Below are 20,203 nucleotides of genomic sequence, written 5' to 3' on the forward strand. Positions count from 1 at the left end.
TAACTTACACATGCACATGCACTGATAAACACGCCACTGTGCAAAACTACATTCTATGTGCAATAACCCAAACAATACAAAACGCTGTTTATTTACATATTTACTTTTCTGTCTCTCTCTCTTTTCTTTTCTTTTCTTTTTTTTTTTTAAATATTTGTACATTATATATATATTTTTTGTCTAAATACTGTTCATATGTATATAGTGCTGCAGAACTGTGAACCCCCCACCCCCATGTTTGCACTGAGTAGGAGATGCATCTGTATAGTGACAATGAAGGCATTCTATTCTATTCATAAAGATCAAAACAAGAAAAAAAAAGAAAAAAAAACGAACATTAAAATAATATGACAGAAAAACATAAAATCCCAAAATGTTTTCGGTTCCAGCATGAACTGTTGTATTTACTTATATAATTTTGTGTTTGTGTTGCAATATATAATATAACAAATATTAAAAGGGAATCTGTGCTATTTCTTTGATTTTGTGGTTTAAGTCATCTTAACTGTCTGAACTTTTTCCCCTTAAATTGATGCGGTAAAAAAAAATAACAGGGAAACTTCCGAGTAGTTCCTGAAGGCAGCGCAGAACTGCCACTCAGTCGCAGAAGTTCGCTATGTCGTGTTGTCCGCCAGGGGGCGCAGTCCGGGAGGTGTGTTGAGGGCGGGGGGGCGGAATCCAAACACGGCACTCCGCTTCTCTCCTCGTACCATGAGCTGAATCTGTCCGGGACAGACCAGGGAAGATGGCGGCCACTGACCATTCCCGGTCCGAAGCTGCCAAGCAGCGACGGCAGGATCAGCTGCAGCGATGGCTGGGCTCAGAGACGGATCAGACGGGTTCGGAGTCCCGGGAAATCTCGAGCGGTTCCGGAACGCGCCGGGCGAAAGTTCGGTTCGCCCAAGGAGCCGTATTTATGGCTGCTTGCTCCGCCGGAGACCGGGAGGAGGTGGCAGCGCTGCTCCGACAGGGAGCTGACATCAACCACGCTAACGTAGACGGACTGACAGCGCTTCACCAGGTAGGAAGTTTTGCCCCTCTAACTGTCAGCAGCTAGTTTTCCTTTCTGCCCGAGCTAATCGCTACAGTTGCTACAACTGTCGCTCAACTAAAGGGAAAAGGGCTCAGCGTTTATCCCTTAATGATCCTCACAGCGAAGAGGACTCACAGGTAAAATGGACCACTAACGTACTTCCAGCCCAGCAGCTCCTGTAATCCATCACTCATTCCTCTGTGCGTTTGTTTTATAAAGTCCAGGAAGAGTTTCTGGCCTGTTTAACACTAGCAAACTTGGTTTATTAGCCCGTTGGGAGGCTGTCTGATCCGCACTGTTGCATTCAGTAAATTACAGGCTTCTTTTTGTGGCGTAAAAAAAAAGCGAACGAGAGGGCAGCAGACGGTAAAAACCAAAGAGCCTGGTGGACCATTTTTAGACAGTTATGGGCAGGCTTGTGGCATACAGTCCCTGCCGAAGAGTCAGGAAAGTAGTGGGAGAGAGAGTTTCACCGTTCTATCTAAAGGTCTAAAAGCAAAAAAGAAAAGAAGGAGGGCATTATAACTAAAGTTTTCACCCTTACATTTATTATTGCAGTTTGCGTGATTGTTGCGTTCATGAGTCGAAGATAGGCTGGACTTGTTCGGTGCATGTTCAAGTCCTCCTCTTGTCCCTGCTCTTGACTTAAGTCATAACACCCAGGCTCACTCTGGACACCATCCCTGTCACACAGGCCCTCGGTGATGCAGCATTTCCTCCACTTTAATGGCACTGTGTGGTAAACACATTAGTGTCTCATCTCATAAAGTGAAAGCAGGGTCAGATGAGTTTTAACCAGGATTCCTGAGAACATACAGAAAAGATCTGCTTCGAAGTCCTCTGGCCTGCGTGCTCATGCAGATGTGGTTTTTCCCTCCCAATTTTGAGGCAGTTTAGTGACTTTGCCCCACCACGGCTGGTTCAGATGAGTCTTCTGGTGGCTCCACATGTCCGACCGGTCACCCAGTGTGGTCTCCCTCCTTGCCCTCCATCCCTCTCTCCCCCTATTGCTCATCGGTTGCCTGGCAACTCGAATTAAATATAGGGCCCGCACTCTCCAAACTTTCCATCCTCTTCATCCAAAGCCTTTTCTGTCTTCTCCCTCCTCCTCCTCCTCCTCCTTCTTCTCTTCTTGCTTTCTCTTTCTCCTTCCCTTTGCCAGTTCCCCATGGAGGGGACTTTAGGGATTTCGGATGAAGAAATGGAAAACATGCCTCAAACAGCACAAACTGCTGTTGTCAAAGGCGATTTTCACAATGAGTCACTTGATGACCCAGTGAAGGAGTCTGCTGAGAGTGTGTGTATGTGTGTGTATGGACCGTCGTAACACGCAGGGTGCCAGAAGTACCCACTGTTCATTCATTCAGCTCAGAGCACCCACTCCATTAGTGGGCGACCCCCCCCCCCCCGGCTGTTGCTGAGCCCTATTTTCAGCTCTTACAATGATCACATTTTTGTTTTTTGTTTTTTTTCCCATGCATTACCTGCCTAAATATCTCATATTATAAAAGGGAAGGAGGAGGCTTTGTGATTAGTTGATTTAGCCTAAAAGAAAAGCCTCTTAGGTGGCTTAAGACAGGCCTGATGGAGACGTTTCTGTACGTGTTACAGACACTTGGCGCTGTGACGTCCCACAGAAGAACTGCTTCAGTAACGTCACATTTTTTGAGTAAATATCATCTCACCTGCTGACATCAGTGAAATGAGACACCAGTGCAGATTAAACTAATCATTTTGTTGTTAGTATTCAGTTCAGCTTTGCTTCACAGTCACAAAAAGATAAATCTCCACCTTTATCAAGTATTTATAGCCATGCCACTGGCAATGTGCCGCATTGGCCCAGGCCGATCTCGGCAACTACGCAGTAGATTGCCACTCAATTTATTATTATGTTTAAATAAACACTGTAGTCCCCAGAGGAGGCATCCGTATGACTTTGCAACCTTCTTCGTGAAGTTAACATTTGTAGTTTTTAGTGAAATGTATTGACAGCTATTTAAAAAAAAAAAAAAGAAAAAGAAAAGTTTTTTTTTTTTTACTTTATTTGTATTTCAAAGTATTACAGATGTTTACATATATGCAAACTCTGAGATAGCAGGAGAAACTGTGTTGGCACTGTATCTAAAATATGGACCGTCACTTTTGGTTTCACTTATTGATTACTCAGAATCGCTCTCGTTTTGGAGAAGCATCGTCGAAAACTCCTCCAAAGTGAGTCTGCAGCAGCTTGTCTTTGCATACATGCATATATATAAGATAAAATACAGAGGAATAGCTTCATTGCCAACAGGTACCCACTAAAAAGATGGCACACCATGATCCCTCTTTTAATAAAGAGTGGTTTCATTGTTTACGATTGAAAACGTTCTCTTCTGTTCAATTTAGCTAGTTTTCAGAGAGGGTGCCAGTTTTAGTTTTAGTGTTCTTTAATTATTCAGAAGCTCAGGGCGGCGATCCCAATGCAAACACCTGATTCACAGCCACACATGTGGTTTTTCCAGTAAACACAAAAGTATTTACCAAAGCCTCTTCGTACTGATTTTGTTGACAAAGGTAAATAAGATAAAAACTTCAAAAATGTAGTTTTTGATTTTATTTTGTTACTTAAAATATTTATTTCTTGCCTAGTTTTAGTCGTAGGCTATAATAGCCATGGGGCAGCATAATGTCATGATATTGTTCATATCTTACCGATACCGGGACACCAAATATCGATATTATCATCAAATCAATGAAAATGTTCATCTCACGCACCGCCTTCCCGAGATAGTGTTAGCCGAGCAAACTTGCATTAAAGCGATTTTACTGAAAAAATCGTCCAACACTGGACGCACTCAGCATGACAAAACCGCATCCTAATTCAAAGTTACACAAGTTAAAATAGGAAAGAAACCTCCTTGCAACTAGAAAATCATTTTTTCACATTCTGCAACTTGTGGTGACTAAATGTTTGCTCAGAGCTCGAGGGCGGTGCACGCTCACAACCGCTTTTGATTACGAGACGGTTGCGTAGGTCACCTGATAGGAGGCAAACTTTCTGCAAATATTAAATAAAAAATACTCAGAATATAGGAAAATGTTCAAAATTGCCATAATATCACATATTGAGTAAACTATTGTCTTACTTATTATCTTACTTTTGAAGTAGAGACTCACAAACCCAGAGCATTACTAATATTTCATAGACAGGTGAATGGAATTATGGAGTGCTGCAAAGTTCAGTCAGTGAACATAAATATAATCAACCAAGGATGCTCCGATGTTGAAATTCCTGGCTGATTTTCTAAAAGTGTTTAAAATAGCAGTTTAACAATTGCTGATGCCTCTAACCAGTTGTTGTTGTTGTTTTACTTGTATATTGTGCTACTTATTCCTCCCTTGTGCCAGAGAAACAAAGATATGTTCATTGTTAAAGTATTTTTAAGTTTAAACTCTGTGTCAGTGAACATTTACCCTGCTCTAAATTGACAGTTAAACATTAGTGAATGTGAGCTAATATATCAGTGCATCCCTGTAATTAAAAGACATTCGTAAATGAACTAATAATGCTATTTATAAAGTCAGTGTCTACATCAGTTTTCACCCAAAAATGAAGAATAACAAAAGCATAATCTTATGTTACTCCCTGTCTGATTCTTACACCATCAAAGAGTAGGCACAGACGCTAGTAATATATTTTTAGTTTTTTGTGTTATTAACATTTTATTTATTTGGTCTTCGCACAGATTCTGAGCTACGGCTCATTTCTTTATATTTTGATAGGAAAATGGGAAATTGGTGTAGTGGTAGATACAGAAACATTTGTAAACATGCATGGAAATACATTATACAAGCTAAAAATGAAGCTTGTTCAAATTTAATGCCTTTGAAAGTCAGTATTTGGTATGACCATCTTTATTCTTCAACACAGCCTGAACTCTCCTAGGCAAGCTTTCTTGTCATTTCTTTGAGTACTCTTCAGGAATTGTTCTCCAGGCTTCTTGAAAGACATTCGATGCTCTTCTTTGGATGTTGGCTGCCTTTTTGAGCTCAAAGCTTCAAATTTGGATCCGTCAATCCATCAGGCGTGAGGAATCGGTGCTGCCACTGATTTTCAGTCCAGTTCCTGTGTAATTTGGCACATACCTCAGGCTTTTCTCCCTGTTTCCCTTAATTAAAAATGGCTTATTGACAGCCACCGTTCTGATGAGACCGGAGCAAACAGTAGATGGATGAAAGGCCAGATCCATCTTTCTGGTCTCGGCTGGATTCTTTTTTTTCCTTATTTCTTAAGGCCATGACTTTAAGAGGCTGTCCATTTGCCAGTTTTTTTTTGTTGTTTTTTTTAAAGCTACCCACATCTCCTTTTGTCATCCACTTGTTCTGTTTCCTCAGCGTTTAAGGACACACTGCACACCATGCCGGGAAATGTTGTCGTTAGCTAATAGCTGCCAATTAAAAGTGGTTATTGGTGAAGTTGACTGTTATGTTTAGATTCAAAACTGGTTTATCTCTTGAGTTAGTTTTTGAATGATTCATAGGTCAGAGTTAAGTGGCTTAAAAAACCAAATAAAAACATTCCTCTGAAAACCATCAGCTGAAAATGAGTGAAAAAGTAGCCAAAAAAAACACTTCTTCAGTACAAGAACCTTCCATCTGGCTCTTTTTAATAAATATTAACTTAAATCAAAGTAACCTATCATAGCAAAATCCCATGAGGTCCTCGTGGGATTTATCCCGGGACTTGCGTTTGATCACACTTAGATTCTTTGCTCGACCTAGCTTGAGGAAAAGCTGCTAAATAGAATCGCTGTTTCACTTGTGCTGCAAAATGACTGTTTTGGAAAGTACTTGAGGGCTTTTAGCAACCCACTTAGCAGAAAGTCATTACAGCAAGGAGACACAGTAGTCATTGTTTTAGCCCCGCTGCTTTGGTTGAGTTTAACAGATTTTGGAAGAGTCTGGAGTTTTGCCTTTAGCAACGAACCATGGTGAAGTGGGTCAGAGACCTCCTCTACTGTACTGAAACTGTACTCAGACTGTCATCCATTTGTTAATGTCAGAATAAACAGTAAACACTTGTACACGGCAATCCATCATGCGGACGTTTGTCCTCTGGCAGGCCTGCATTGATGAAAACGCTGAGATGGTGCAGTTCCTGGTGGAGAACGGGAGCGACGTCAACAGAGGAGATAACGAGGGCTGGACTCCTCTGCATGCTGCAGCCTCCTGCGGTTTCATCCAGATTGCTAAGTGAGTGTCGACCACCATCACTTTGTCACATCACAGCCGAGTGGTGCTGAGGGATTAGAAAACACAGACGTAAATCAGTGTTAGATAACACACATAAAACTCACACATATTCAGGGGTTTTCCCAGGCTCGCGATTGGCCTTCTGGAGAGGGGGTTGACTGCACAATCGGTCGACATACATTTAAGGCTAACAGTCGGTGTTACTTGACTTGAATAAAAATGTATTTTAAACTCAGTGAACCAGTGATCTTCCTTTTGACTGAAGGCCAAAAGCTCATCGGAGGGTGCCAAGAAAACTCGTTTATCCTCCATTCAGGTTTTACCGTTGCTATCTGACAAACGTATCTTTATTTTTTAAGGTATCTGATAGAACACGGTGCTCATGTTGGAGCAGTGAACAGCGAGGGAGAGCTTCCTCTGGATGTTGCCACAGAAGATGCAATGGAAAGGCTCCTGAAAGCTGAAATTAAAAAACAAGGTAAAAGCAACAAAAACGGGAGAATTGGAACACCTCCTCTCCACCTTTATGGTGTCCTCCCTCTAAGTGACTCATAACATGCAGTCACATTAGCTTGTTTGACTATTGTGATTGCTGGGTGCCGTACTCTAGTGCACTTTAGGATGTGGCTCCAGGTACAGTTCAGCTGGACTTGGGCACAGTATCGATTGAGATCCTAGCCTTGAAACGCTTCCTCAGTTTTAAGGTATAGTAAATTAGTAAAGCACACGAGAAATATGGGCAATTGTGCAAGATAACTGCTCCCAATGCGAGCGCACGGGGGCTTGATTCAAGGTTGTCAGTTCTGTTGGGATGTGCACATCCATCTTAATAATTAAAAGACAATATAAACCCTACTTTTGTGTAGAATCAACACAAATGCAAGGTTGCTTGTAATCGGATATTGTGCGTTTCTGTGTTATCTGTATTTTTAGGTCCTTTAATCAGCCAAACCTGCAATCCTGAAACCGAAAATCAAATTTTCAGTGTGATGAGCGATGATGCCAAATTAAAAGAGAACTTTTATGTACAGTCAGTAATCTTACTGAAGTTAGAAGACTGAAAACAAACTTGAGCTCACATGTGTTAGTCAACCGAAGCGATGATGTTGGGAGTATTTCAAGGAATTGACCATACTGATGATCCTCCACAGCTTTGGTGCCAGTTGCGTTAGTTTTTCACAAGCAGGAAATCATACAGAGCTCAGGCTTCAGGGTTTTTTTTATAAATATGGAGCCTCAGAACTTCATTTTTTCCTTTTTCCTGTTCCTTCCAAAAGGAGGCAAAGAAACAAGGAGAGCCGCCGTGCACCAAATGTTCTGTAACCTTAATTGTTCTGGACTCCAGGCTTGTGCTTTTATCTCTGTCGAATGCGTGTTAGCTGAGATCCAAATACAACCGGGAGCACAGATGACGTATAAGAGATAAATTTACACGCACAACTATTTTTTTTTGTGTGTGGGATGCTTTACTTACAGAATTGTCCTGATATTTGTAAGCTTTTCATAAACAAAACTTAAGTTAGAGTACATTAAACCTGACTTGTAACCCTGATGTCATCACTCATCATAGATCTAAATGGAAGGGGAGTTTTAGATGCTTTGAAGTGCTTCTTAACTCGAGGTTGTCACTGCTTGTCACAGGAATAGACGTGGATACGGCCCGAAAGGAAGAGGAGAGGATCATGCTCCGGGATGCCATGGCGGTGCTGGCAGGAGACGGCACACTCACACCTCACCCAAACACCAAGGCAACGGCTCTACACGTCGCCGCTGCCAAAGGCTACATTGAAGTCCTGAAGTGAGCATAAGTGCACACATAAGAGCAGCTTGTTGACTTTTGTTTAATTTTGTTACCACTCCAAGTCAAACGGCTTTTATTCTTAGCCTTGTCCTCTCCTCCACCTCCACTCCTCCCCTCCTTCCTCTCCTCCCAACTGCCTCACCTCGCTCAGGGTACTGTTACAGTGCAGGGTGGATGTGGACTGCAGCGACACTGACGGGTGGACGCCTCTGCACGCAGCAGCTCACTGGGGGCAGGAGGAGGTGTGCAGCCTGCTGGTTGACAACATGTGCAATATGGGTGCCGTCAACAATGTGGTGAGGGCACGGCGGACAAGCTTTCCCTCTGCAGTTCAGTCTGTGATTGGAGCTTTAGCATGTGCCATCACTGATCACTGTGGCTGTCCTTGTAGGGACAAACACCTTTAGATGTTGCAGACGAGAACCTCGTGGACGTTCTGGAGGAGCTGCAGAAGAAGCAGAACGCTGTGAGTCTGTCTTCACACACACACACACACACACACACACACACACACACACACACACAAGGCACTGTGACTATCTCACTTACTCGGACAGACCTGTCATGATTGATGGCGTTCCAACGGCGAGTGCTCTCTGTGTTTATGTCTGTTTATATTCCTCTTCAGTTACGTAGCGAGAAAGAGAAACAGACTCCTGTTATTGAGCCCATTTCGCATATCCCCATGGTACCAGTCCGCCCACGCAGGTCAGTGCCAGTGTGTTGGTGCGTCCGTATGTTTGTGTATATCTGTGTGTGTGTGAGTGTGTACACGCTATGCTGTTCCTCAGCCCAATCCTGGTAATCCTTGATCCAGCTGTTGTCTGCATGCAGGTGTGACAGTCCCAGTGTTCCCATCCCTTCAGCTGTGTTACTTCTACCCACCAACCTGGGTAGATGTAGCAGTCTGTCTCTCAGTTTCATACTGAATATTAATGCTTTCTTTTTCAGTCTGCATCTGATCACATTGTAAATGCTAAATCCAGCCTGTTGCAAATGGCAGCTTACAACAAATAATTAAGTCCCCCTAGCGAGACTATATTTGCCATCAAACGCTAGAAGGAAAAAATATATTAACAGTAAAATAAAATGGTGGGTGATACGAGTAAATTACAACATCGCAGTTTATGCAGCGTAAAAACTACAGTGAAGGTTGGTGTGCTCGCTCACAGAACATCCGATGTGATCATGTAAACGGGGGATCAAGAAAACAGTGTTAAAGATGTATTTCATACATTTAAAGATGGTTGAGATGGTTAGACTTTTTCTGTACATGAAAGATTCCAAGAACAAAAACAAACAAAATTACAGATGAAAAAAAATGCCAGTGACTTAAAAACATGTAAGTGACTTAAGAAAAAAGTGTACTTTATTGATCCCCGTGAGGAAATTCCTCTCTGCATTTAACCCATTCACTCAGTGAAGCAGTGGGCAGCCATTGGGCGCTCGGGGAGCAGTGTGTAGGGACGATACCTTGCTCAGGGGTACCTCAGGGTAGCTGTTCAGGGAAATCGAACCCCCGACCTTCCGATAATGGGGCCACCACTCTACCTACTGAGCTATCCCTGCCCCCTAAAACATTCATTAAAGACATTCAAATAATGCTGTCATATTCCTTCACGTTAAATATTAAAGACTAAACAGTCTTAAATTTATAGGATCCTCTTTGCTCTTAGTACGAAGGGCCTTCCAGGCCAAAAGGGTGGAGTTGAATAGAAGAGCAGTAGATGTCCATTAGATGCATAGGATATGATGTAATGTCAGAAAAAGGTTTTCAAATTTGTGACTTCTCATGCAGCAGTGCAAGCGTTTGCAAGCAGTTGATTAAAAGCTGCACAAAAAAAAGAAAAAATATATAAATTTTTTATAAAGTTTATAAACTTTATAAAGTTATTCTTGCTCCACACCTTTTTTTTTAACATTAATTTAACCAGGAAACTCTAAAGGTTAACAATGTGTCTTTGGAGAGTGTCCCAAGGTGTCGTGTTGTTATCCCAGCATGTTTCTTTGTGTGCTAACAATATGCAGTAGACAGTAGAAATCAAGGACTTTTTCAAAACTTTGCAAAAACCGGTAGAAGTTGGTCAAGCGGGGTAAAAGAAACAGAAACTGACTAAAGCATAAATATTTCTCTGTAATGTTGAATTGAAAAGTCATGTAGAACTAAGCAAGGATGTTTTAAGTTTTCAGGTAGTATAAAATGATTGCCCTCTAAGTGTTGTTGACGATATAAAAGCATACTTTGTTTCTCCATGAAAAGATGTCTTATTTTATCTTTGAATGCCATTTTTCACTGTTTCTCCTTCTCGAGTAAAAACAAGTATAATTCAAACACTTTTCAGAGGATGGGTGCTTTGCTGTTGATGTCTTGGTTAATAGGGCCAAATGTGCACGTAAATCATATTATTTACCATTAATATGTAGTGTGGCATTGAGAGACAGCATTTGTTTTTTGTTTTTTTCACTTCTGTGGCTGCTCCTTAATCTGTGTGAATGATTTCAACGTTTCACTTTAAGGAAACGGCTCAAATTGGTGCAATTGGCCACAATTACAAACGAAGCAGAAACGGCGGCACAGAAAACGACCCACTGTTTCACCTACTGAGGTCTTGATTGATGCATGCTCGCTCTAATTGGCTGCACATGGAATGATTACCCTCACTGATCAGCTCCCTGCATGCCACCTGTTGTTCTACCCCCCCCCACCCCCCCACCTTGGCCCTGCCCCTGCAGGACTTCTATCTCTCGTATGAGCAGCAAGGAGAAGATCTGCCTCCACGAGCGGGAGAAGCACCCTCCTCCTCCTGCCCTGCAGAGCAGTCCGGCTGAGGACGAGGAGGAGGAAGGCCAGGCGGGACAGAACCAGTCTCAGGGCCAGGCGAAAGCCTCAAGCAGCTCCAGCTCAGAGGAGGAGAGCGAGTCTGAGAGCGATGCAGAGTCAGGTGAGAGAAGCTGTGGTTGTTTCTGCTTTGAAGTACCTGCTGGCTGTTTTTATAGTTCAGAGTTATTGTTATTGATTAATCCTAATGACCTTTGCGCTCATACAAAGAAGGCATAAGAGCATTTTTAATAACCTTTGCACTCTTGCAGAGAAAGCGAAAAAGCGAGAAATCATAAACAACTTGAACAACAAGCGCAACACCACCAATCTGCTTCCTACCTCCATGTCAACAAGCACCACTGCGAGTCAAGTGAAAAGGGTAAACGGGAAAATGACTTGGAGAACATGAGATGCATGTACGGCTGTGTGACAGCAAGGCAGGATAATAAAAATGTTGACTGTGTGTGTGTAGCAGGAATTAAGCAAGCCTCCAGCCACTGAAGCCCCGGGGTCATGGAGAACATCTCTGAGGAAGGCGGGCAGCTCTGTGACTCTGGGCTCAGCTGGGCTATCCGACACCAGCCAGGACACCAGCAGACCTCCAGAGTCCGGCCTCGGCATGAGCCGCTCTGCCTCCAGCCCCCGCCTCAGCTCTGAGGCTGACACCAAGGTACGCAGGCGCTCGCGTGATTCATAGGTTTATGCACTCATGAAACCACAGTCGTACTTCTATAAATCTAGCTTGACAGGCCAAATAAAGGCTTCTTTACTGCCTCCATTCACTGAGTCACATAAATAAATGACAAACTGATCTCTTCCCCCTTGCGCTCAGGAGCCAAGGCTTGCTCGAGTTCCGCCCAATCCAACACGGAGACTCTTCAGTATTCCAGATAACACTGCTGACAACTCCAACAGGTGGGCGTCAACTCTCATACACGTCTGCGTTTGTGAAGCCAGAATCCGAATCCCTGCATATGTCCCCTTGTCACCCTCTGTGTGTGTGTGTGTGTGTGTGTGTGTGTGTGTGTGTGTGTGTGTGTGTGTGTCTCTCTCTCAGTTGGCTAAGCCGTAGCTCCTCTTACACCCGACGCTTCAATAGTCAGTCAGGAAATGATCTCACTAGCTCCACCCCGTCTTTGCTTCACAGGTCAGTCGTGCTGCTCACTGCCCGTCTAACTCTGCTCTTTGTGTGTAATTGTCACAGCTTATTGCTGTCCCCTAACGGCAAACGCTAATTTGTGCGCGGCTGTGAAAGGTGCCTTTGAGTTTCCAATGGGTTCTGTCTTGTTTCTAGCTCATCTTATGGAAAGAGACTGGATGACCCCACCGTGACCTCAGCTAGCACAGGAACGAGCTCTGGACTCGGCCGCCTTAATAGTGTCTTGGCTCAGAGGTATTTTTCATTTTACACTGCATGTACAATTTATTTATTTATTTTCCCAATTTCTTTTTTTTTCCCTCTGGACCAATATGAGTCACCTTTCATCTTTCTTTCTACGAAAAGACTTCCTCAGGAACAGACGGAAAAGAAGGATCAACCAGCCATTACCACCTCCAACTCTCAGAGCACGACTGCAGGCGAACAGGAAGCCAAGCAGAGGCGCAAGTGAGTGATAAGTGTGTCTTTGAGGATGTCGAAGGGCGCCACTTTGTTGCTAAACTTGCGTTTTGGCTAATGTAGGTCCTACCTGACACCAGTGCGGGATGAGGAGGCAGAGGCGCAGAGGAAAGCTCGCTCCCGACATGCACGGCAATCCCGCCGCTCCACTCAGGTGGGGATACTTGCTCAGATGTTCGCCCTACTGATAGAGGCTGTGTCAGTTTGGCGCTTGACTGTGTTTTCTTTCACCTCAAGGGGGTAACGCTAACAGATCTGCAGGAGGCAGAGAAGACCATACAGACCATGAAGACGGACAACAAAGGGAGAGAAAAGGAAGAGGAGAAGGAGAAGGAAGCAAAGCAGAAGAAGGGCGAGGAAGGGGTGAGAGCCAGCACTTAGAGGCCTGTTGACTGCTGTCCTTATGTAATACCATGTGACGTCACAAAGCAGGGGATGCTGTGTTTACAGGAATTGAGCTGGAGGTCTCGTATTGCCAGCCTGCAGAAGTCAGACCTGCTGGGCCTCACACAACCTGCTGGCACACCTAGACCTCAGACCTCTGACAGAAGAGGTAGGCTGCCTCCCTTGTTGCTTGTTTGGGTTTTTGTTTTCACATTTCCTTCGCTCATCAGCGTGTGGTTTTTGCTCGCAAACATTAGTTTGGTCTTAAAAGGCTGCTGTCTGGCTTTGTTCCAGATGTGGAGGCCAACACAGGGGAGAGCGAGACAGAGCGATGGGCCAGGGAGCGCAATGAGAGGAGGCAAATTCGAGCCAGGAGGAAGGCACAGAGGACCGGGGAGGTAAATTCTGCTTATTAATCTGACAAATGAAATGCAGGATGGATATGCTCATAAGAAGAGACAAATTTGGCAAGAGAAAATAGAAAACGAAGATGTGTACGGTGAGGAGGAATAAGGGGAAAACTTGACTTTAGGGTTTTATGAAGAAGGAGCACAACGCGTCACACTGAAGGGAAAAACAGTCAGGCACTCTAATATTCACTAGAGAGCTAAAACTCTTAAAGTGCCTTTAGCTGGCCAAAAACCTTTTAGTTTTCAAGTGAAAAGATTTTTTTTGGCGCTCTGTTTATTTTTCTGGTAAGAATCTAATGTTAGCTTTGCATTAGTAAGTTATTGCATTTGGTTAAACAAGTTACAAACATGGTAACGTTACTCCTGGCTTTGTGAATTATTCACATTCAAGTCTAATAAAAACTGCACACTATCAAATTGATTTAGCTTAACTGTTTACCCCTTGAAAGCCTACTAGAGATAACTCTCGAAGCTCTTCTCTGAACCGAGCAGGTCGTCATACTTCAGCTTATGTAACAAAATGACTGGGTTTGCATCAGAAGCCATTAAGGATACAGGGAGGTCGTCTTTGTAGGAAAAGAGTTAACTCACAGAAATGTAGTAGACACAAATTTATATCTGATTATTGGACTGCTCAACGACAAAATGCTTGCATCGCAGCTAAACATACAGTACTGTGCATAAGTCTTGAGCCACCCCTAACTCTTTTGGGTTTCACTTCCAATGAGCCATCCAATAGTCCTCCAGACTTTCTGAAAGTCTTCCAAAGTTTTGCTTTGGACATTGGCTTATTTTTCACTCATTCAAGTCCAGTCCAGTCCTTGTACCTGACCATGCTGAAAGGAATGTTATTGTTTGTTGATTTCCAAAGAGCTACTGGTTCAAACCTTGGCATATGTCAGTACTGTGTGAAGTGTGTTCTTTTAAAAAAAAAAAAAAATAGCAGAAATTGGACAGTAAATTGATGCCATTTATTTACCATTTTCCTACCAACATATAAAGAAATCGGGGGTGGCTTAAGACTTCTGCACAGTACTGTAATATTTCTGCTCATGCGTCTCATCTTAACCACCTTTAACTCCCGTCTCTGTTTTTTGGTTCGGGAGCTTGCATAAGTGTTGGTTCTGTACTCCAGTAGTGTGTCCCACCACACGGCAGCCTTTAGGCATTTCCCAGTGTTTTGCAAAAAATGGAGACAGTGCAACACAAAGTTAGTAGATTGTTGTGGGCCAATGTCTGTAAGAACCTATTGTTCTGTCTGTGTCGTCTGCAGGGTGAAGACAATGATCCCAGTGGAGAGGAAGAGTTTTCCACCAGTGGGCTCAATTCACAGGTCTGCGTGAACTCTTGTTTGTGATCTCATTAGACTGTAACTTAAGAAAAGAGCTGTAAGGTATTTGCTTTCCCCCCCCTCTTGTTTACAGACAGACCAACGTTTGAGTTCCAGGTATGAATCCCACTTTTGATTGATCTGAATTTTCTCCATTCACAGTGTGGATGACCTTTTTGTTTTCATATAACCAGGTCGGACTCATCCTATAGCGACCGTACACGGGGAGGAGGATCTGAGACGAAGGACTTTAAGAAGGTGAACCGACAGCAAATGTATCGCTGTTGAGATCATGCGATACATTTACCTTATTTGTCCTAACTCTTCATTGCTTGTGTGTGTGTGTGTGTGTGTGTGTGTGTGTGTGGTGTTTGTCAGTTGTTTGAGGAGGTTTCCAGAGAAAACAGCCAGCTCCAGTCACAGCTCCAGGACACTCAGAGGAGTGTCACTCAGACCAGGTTGGATCTGGAAAAGGCCACGCAGGTGATGACAAATACGCACAAAAAGTCAAACAGAAACTGTTCTTGTCGTCTTTCACCACGCAGAGTCAAAGCAAGAAACTCGTAGTGGTGGAACTAGTAGGGCAGGTTCTTTGTTACTGCTTATGATTTTTTTTTTTCAACCTCATTTCAAATACTATTGCTAAATATAGAAACCCATATAATGTTCCCTTTGTTTTAAGCATTCGACTGCATTTGAATCCTGGTTTCATACCTTCTGCATTTTTTATTTTATTTTATTTTTTTGTATTCTCCAATGGGAGTGTATTGTACAGTCAGTGATCCGTAAGCAACCCTTCAAATGCTCTACCCAGATGAGGGAAAAGTGAGACCGCTACTAGATTAAAAAGGTTCTTAGAATTTGGATTTTTTTAATTTTTATTTATTTAGTAATTTTTTTACATTTTTGTAAAATTGATCTATATAGCACCAATTGACAACTATGGTTTTTGTTTTGTAAATTTAAAGTCCTTAAAATATTAGACAGAGAGCCCCCATTGATGAGCCCTTGTGATTAGGGTCTTGGCAACAGTGGGATGGAAGAACTTCCTTTTAACAGCAAGAGAAGTCCAGCAGAATCAGTCTACCAAGACTGGTCGATGAAAGGAGAGCATAAACTACAGGAAGACAAATGTTAATGGCAGTAGTGATGTGTAGTCCAGCAGCCTGAACCTGCGAGAGAGTTCTGTTCATGTTCACCTAATCCTGTCGCAACTTTAAGTTTTCTGAAAAAAAGTAATCTGTCTCCTGAACTTAAACTGGGAGCTGGTTCCACAGGTGTGGTGCCTGAACGCTGAAGGCTCTGCCTCTTATTCTACTTTTGAAAACTCTAGTAAATCACTTGTAAGCCTGCACTGTGAGAGTTAAATGCTCTGTACGGATCCTCAGGACGTGTAAGGAGGCAGAATTCAAATACAATTCTGGATTGCTACCACTAGCAGTGAGCTCCCAGTTTCACATGCAGGCTTATTGTGTCCATGGTTCCAGGGTGTACCTTTTTGATGTCTTTTTGCATACAGGCCTGCATGTGATCATGTAAAAATACCATTGCGGGTTATGTAAACGTGGTTTATTGTATTCAACAGAGACAGGAGCGTCTGACCGACTGTTCAGCCCTGCTGGAGCGGGAGAGGAAGGTAATGCATCCCCTGCTGATGATGTTACTTGTTGCGTTTTCGCTTCATCTGCCACACTACAGCCACTCTTGCTGTCTGTTGACGCTTTCTATTCTCTACTCACTCAAACCACTTCCTCACTTGTTTTCGCTCAACTTTTGTGCTCCTTCTACGTCACTCTCTCTTTTTCTCTCTCTACCTGCTCCCCACCCTCCCACGTCGTATTTTCCCCGGCGCCAGGATCGAAGGATGTTGGAGCGGCGAATGGCGGAGCTGGAGGAGGAGCTAAAGGTGAGAAGATGTTGAGAACGACTCTCATCATGCCCACGGGCACTTTTGCATGCTTCTGCTCGATTAGCTTGGCTTTCGCTTGTGCTGTCCAGCAGTGTGGTGAGAGCACAAGGTAGAGAGCTGTTTTGCACCGTGTCCAGGTGGTGTGACGAGGGTGGTGTCTCTTGGAGCCAATTTCTTCATTTAGTTGCTTAGCAACTTGAGGCATCTTATGTCTCTGAGGTCTCCATTGTGACTCTGAACAGAATGACTTATTTTGTTGCCTTCTCGAAAGATAATAAACTTCTGTGTAACAGCAGACAAATGATTAAGCATGGCTTTTAACAGAATAGTTCTATTTATAAATCAATAACTAAAAATGATAAAACCTAAATGGTTCAGTAAGGTAAAAAAAGCAAAGCTCATCGTGTCACCCACTCTAAAACATCAAATTAACAAGATGATATTTAGTTTTGTAACCTGACTGAGGCAGGCTCGCTGCTTCCCTGTATATCCAGTGTTTAGTTATGTGCAATATATAAAAAAGTACTGGGCCACCTACACATTACCTACATAGCTGCTGGGCCATGAAAGCACAGTTTTTTGTGCTGATGTTAATGCCAGCGGAGGTTTGGAGCTCTGCAGTTATTTAGTCTGCAGACGGGTTTATGACTCGGCAACTTTGTGGCTAAAACTTCCACTTTCTAGTAATTCCACTTACAGGTTGCTGTGGAATATTTAGAAAGGAAGAAGGGGCACAAGTGACTGTTGCAACAGTTACATCGTATTACAGTATCACACTCAAATTCAATGAGCTCTTTAGATCCAGGTTTGAATCTATTGTCTTTTCTTTTTTCGTTCTCTGCTATCAAGTTGGTTTATTAGTTCCACTTCTGATATTCAAAGCCTCAGTGAACTGTAGAAGGAGCAACATGTAACATGTAAATGCTTAGTTTATCCACACCTGATATATATATCACACATCTGATGGCTTGGAGGCTAAGGCAGCAATTTATAATCAACCCTTTGGTTTAAAAGGAGTTGCTGACTTATTAATAACCAGCCTATCAACAGGATGTCAATTCTCTGTACTGTTAATGTAAAAGTAGAAATACTAAATGGCACTGTTATCTATATCAGCCTTTTTGTTCCCTGTAGTTAATCAGACAAACAAAGCACACATAACTACACTGATAGCTGTTACTTTACTTTAGGAAGTGCTGTTTACTGGTTCTTTATATTGAGCTTGCTGATTTACAAGTTAATGGCAAAGTCATTAATGATGACATTTCATGTGCTGATTTTGCTACAGTGGGTCACAGTGCCTGCTGGAAAAAACTGCAAAAGCTATACTCGAATAAATTTAGGCTCCTCTCCTCTTCAAGGTCACTGTGTTGTGTATGTCCAAACAGCTTCCAGGGCCTTTGTTTTTGTTGTTGTTTGCTTTTTTTTGTTTTTCAAAATCACTTCTTGGATATCTCATTTCAACCACGTTTTCATCTGTGATGGAAAGCCTTGACAAAATGGCAATCCTACAACTTTAAATTCATTTTATGGGAAGAGGATGAAGCTGCAGAAAGCAAAAATCTGGCAAGTTGGGCTGGTTGTTGGGCAGAGGCCAAAATAAATAAGCCTTCAATGCACTGTGAGGCAGCACACGAGGGCAGAGGTCCTCTCTCCAACACCTCAGGATGTTACAGCGGAACTTTATGCTGACAACCCGACCATGGGGGACAAATTCACTGCTCAGCCCATGAATGTCAAAAAATAAACCACTAGCTTTCTTCTATTTGTGCTCCTGACCTCAGGCATTGCCTTTGGGCTTAGACGCTGTGGACTTCAGAGCCAGAGACCCAGTTCTGATCCCTCGACGTGAAAGTGAGGTCAGCTTGACTTCCAGAGAGGGAGCGAGAGAGAGATGTAAAAATAGCAGGACGGTGAGATGGAGATGACCTTGTAGGGGAGATTGGACAAATTTATATTGTGCATAGTTTTTGGCTCTACAGTGCAGATTAACACATTCGCCTAATGCGAATCTGCGGTTCAAGACTGGGAGGAGATGGAAAACCCTGGGAAGGTTGTGCCAGGAAGGAAGGGCATCCGACGTCAAATCTGTGCAGATCCATCTGCCGCTGCGACTCCTGGGAAAGAAGCTTTATGGGTTTTGCTTCAGAGTCACAAACCTGTTGACTGCATTAATCTCTTAACATCCAACATCTCATTGATCCAGTAATGTGACCACGACAAATGTAAAATAAAAGCTGCATTTATATTGTGTAAAGAATTTGTTTTAAAGTGAGTTTAATCTTTACCACCAGGTTTTGGTTGACCTGAAGGCAGACAACCAGCGTCTTAAAGATGAAAATGGAGCACTCATCCGTGTCATCAGCAAACTCTCCAAATAAATGCAGGGAGAGAGAGTGACATGAAGAGCAGGGATCCCCCCCGCCTCCCTCCACCCACCTATCCATCCATCACTCCCTGCCATACATTCCTCCCAGTGCCAAAGAGAGCGAGAGAGAGAGAGAGAAGGGGAGAGAAGCAGCAGAAAGTCCTTCGTACATGAGCACTACAGCATGACTTGGATTGTGGTGCTTCTATGCGAACAGCTGGAGTGTCTTTTGTGTGCCTTAATGCCGGATAGTCACAGCAAAGACCCCGTGGCTGCGGCCAGAGGCTTCCACAGTAGCATCATGAGACCCGACAACAGCCAGAACACTCTGTGTCTGGTGCAACACGCAAAACTGTGCGTCATGGTGAGCGCCAACGCACTCCTGTGCACTCCTATCCGTACTTTGTCGATGCACACAAGACAGTCTGGGCCTTAAAGTTCCCACTTAGTATTTATTTTTGCGAACACATCTCACAACACACATTCACAATTTATTTTTTTTTCATCCCCCCCAATCCCCTCATCCTACTCACAGTCCAAATGTAATGTGTTGTCAGGCAGGAAAGATTTTGGTGCATCCTACTTTTTTTTTTTTCTTTCTTTTTTCTTTTTTAAACATTCAGCATCATCCTGACAACGGGAGTCATCCGTGAAGGTCTGTTGGGTTGTTGTCTTTCCATGTGCAAGTGTTTGAAGCCACCTACCTCTCCACCTATGCACTTCCCCACATCATTTTTATATTTTTGTGACCACAGATACACTCCATGCTCTTAAAAAACAAAAAAAGAAAAGCACACACACAAAAACTGACCGGTCGGTCGACCGCAGCACTTTATTCTCTGCAAAGCGATAAAGATCTGCGAGGCTTTGCCCGTCCTCCAGACAGAAAACGTTTCAGTTTACCACCTCACGACTGCTTGCCTTTAAGCAAGTAGAGTTAGAAATTACCAATGGGTGAATATCAGAGGTCATTGCACATCCTATTATGCTATGAGTGGTTTTTGGTTATCATCGGATTAAATATTTTCATAATTTTTCGGCGTCAATTCCTCTGACAAAGGAGCATGGTTATGTACAGTCTGTGTATAAATGTTAGCCTTGAACAATACCCCTTTGAAGTAAAATTCCATGTAGCCTTGCTTCACATGTTGGTTTTCTAATATATTAAATGGATGTCTGCACCCTAATAAAAGTGTGTTTGTAGCAAATGCTTGGTTATTATCCACCTCTGTTCAAGCAGACTCTGTCTTATCAGTGTATACAACACTCAGTTCCCAGATGGATTCCTGCCTCCTTT

The 20,203-nt window shown here is 43.1% G+C and overlaps 1 protein-coding gene across 5 annotated transcripts; it reads left to right on the forward strand.

The window, feature by feature from the left end:
- Nucleotides 1–644: 644 nt before the first annotated feature.
- On the forward strand, nt 645–20,114 carry LOC146382731 (protein phosphatase 1 regulatory subunit 12A). 5 transcript variants are annotated; one of them, XM_084933597.1, is made up of 25 exons: nt 647–1,021; nt 6,135–6,265; nt 6,625–6,743; nt 7,907–8,063; nt 8,218–8,362; nt 8,458–8,532; nt 8,695–8,774; nt 10,800–11,008; nt 11,157–11,266; nt 11,363–11,557; nt 11,720–11,802; nt 11,945–12,034; nt 12,182–12,280; nt 12,392–12,493; nt 12,569–12,659; nt 12,743–12,868; nt 12,956–13,058; nt 13,184–13,287; nt 14,573–14,632; nt 14,724–14,746; nt 14,824–14,887; nt 15,008–15,112; nt 16,215–16,265; nt 16,485–16,535; nt 18,833–20,114. In XM_084933597.1, exons 1-25 carry the CDS (start codon nt 746–748, stop codon nt 18,917–18,919), a joined length of 2,736 nt encoding a protein of 911 aa, XP_084789723.1. In that variant the 5' UTR covers nt 647–745; the 3' UTR covers nt 18,920–20,114. The 5 variants fall into 5 exon arrangements, with proteins under 5 accessions (XP_084789726.1, XP_084789723.1, XP_084789724.1 ...); XM_084933598.1 differs by having other exon boundaries at nt 10,824–11,008; nt 11,360–11,557; XM_084933596.1 differs by having other exon boundaries at nt 648–1,021; nt 11,360–11,557.
- Nucleotides 20,115–20,203: the final 89 nt, after the last annotated feature.

Source organism: Perissodus microlepis, chromosome 7 (assembly GCF_051167445.1).
Source record: "Perissodus microlepis isolate ML-2025 ecotype Zambia chromosome 7, ASM5116744v1, whole genome shotgun sequence".
NCBI classification, from domain to species: Eukaryota; Metazoa; Chordata; class Actinopteri; order Cichliformes; family Cichlidae; genus Perissodus; species Perissodus microlepis.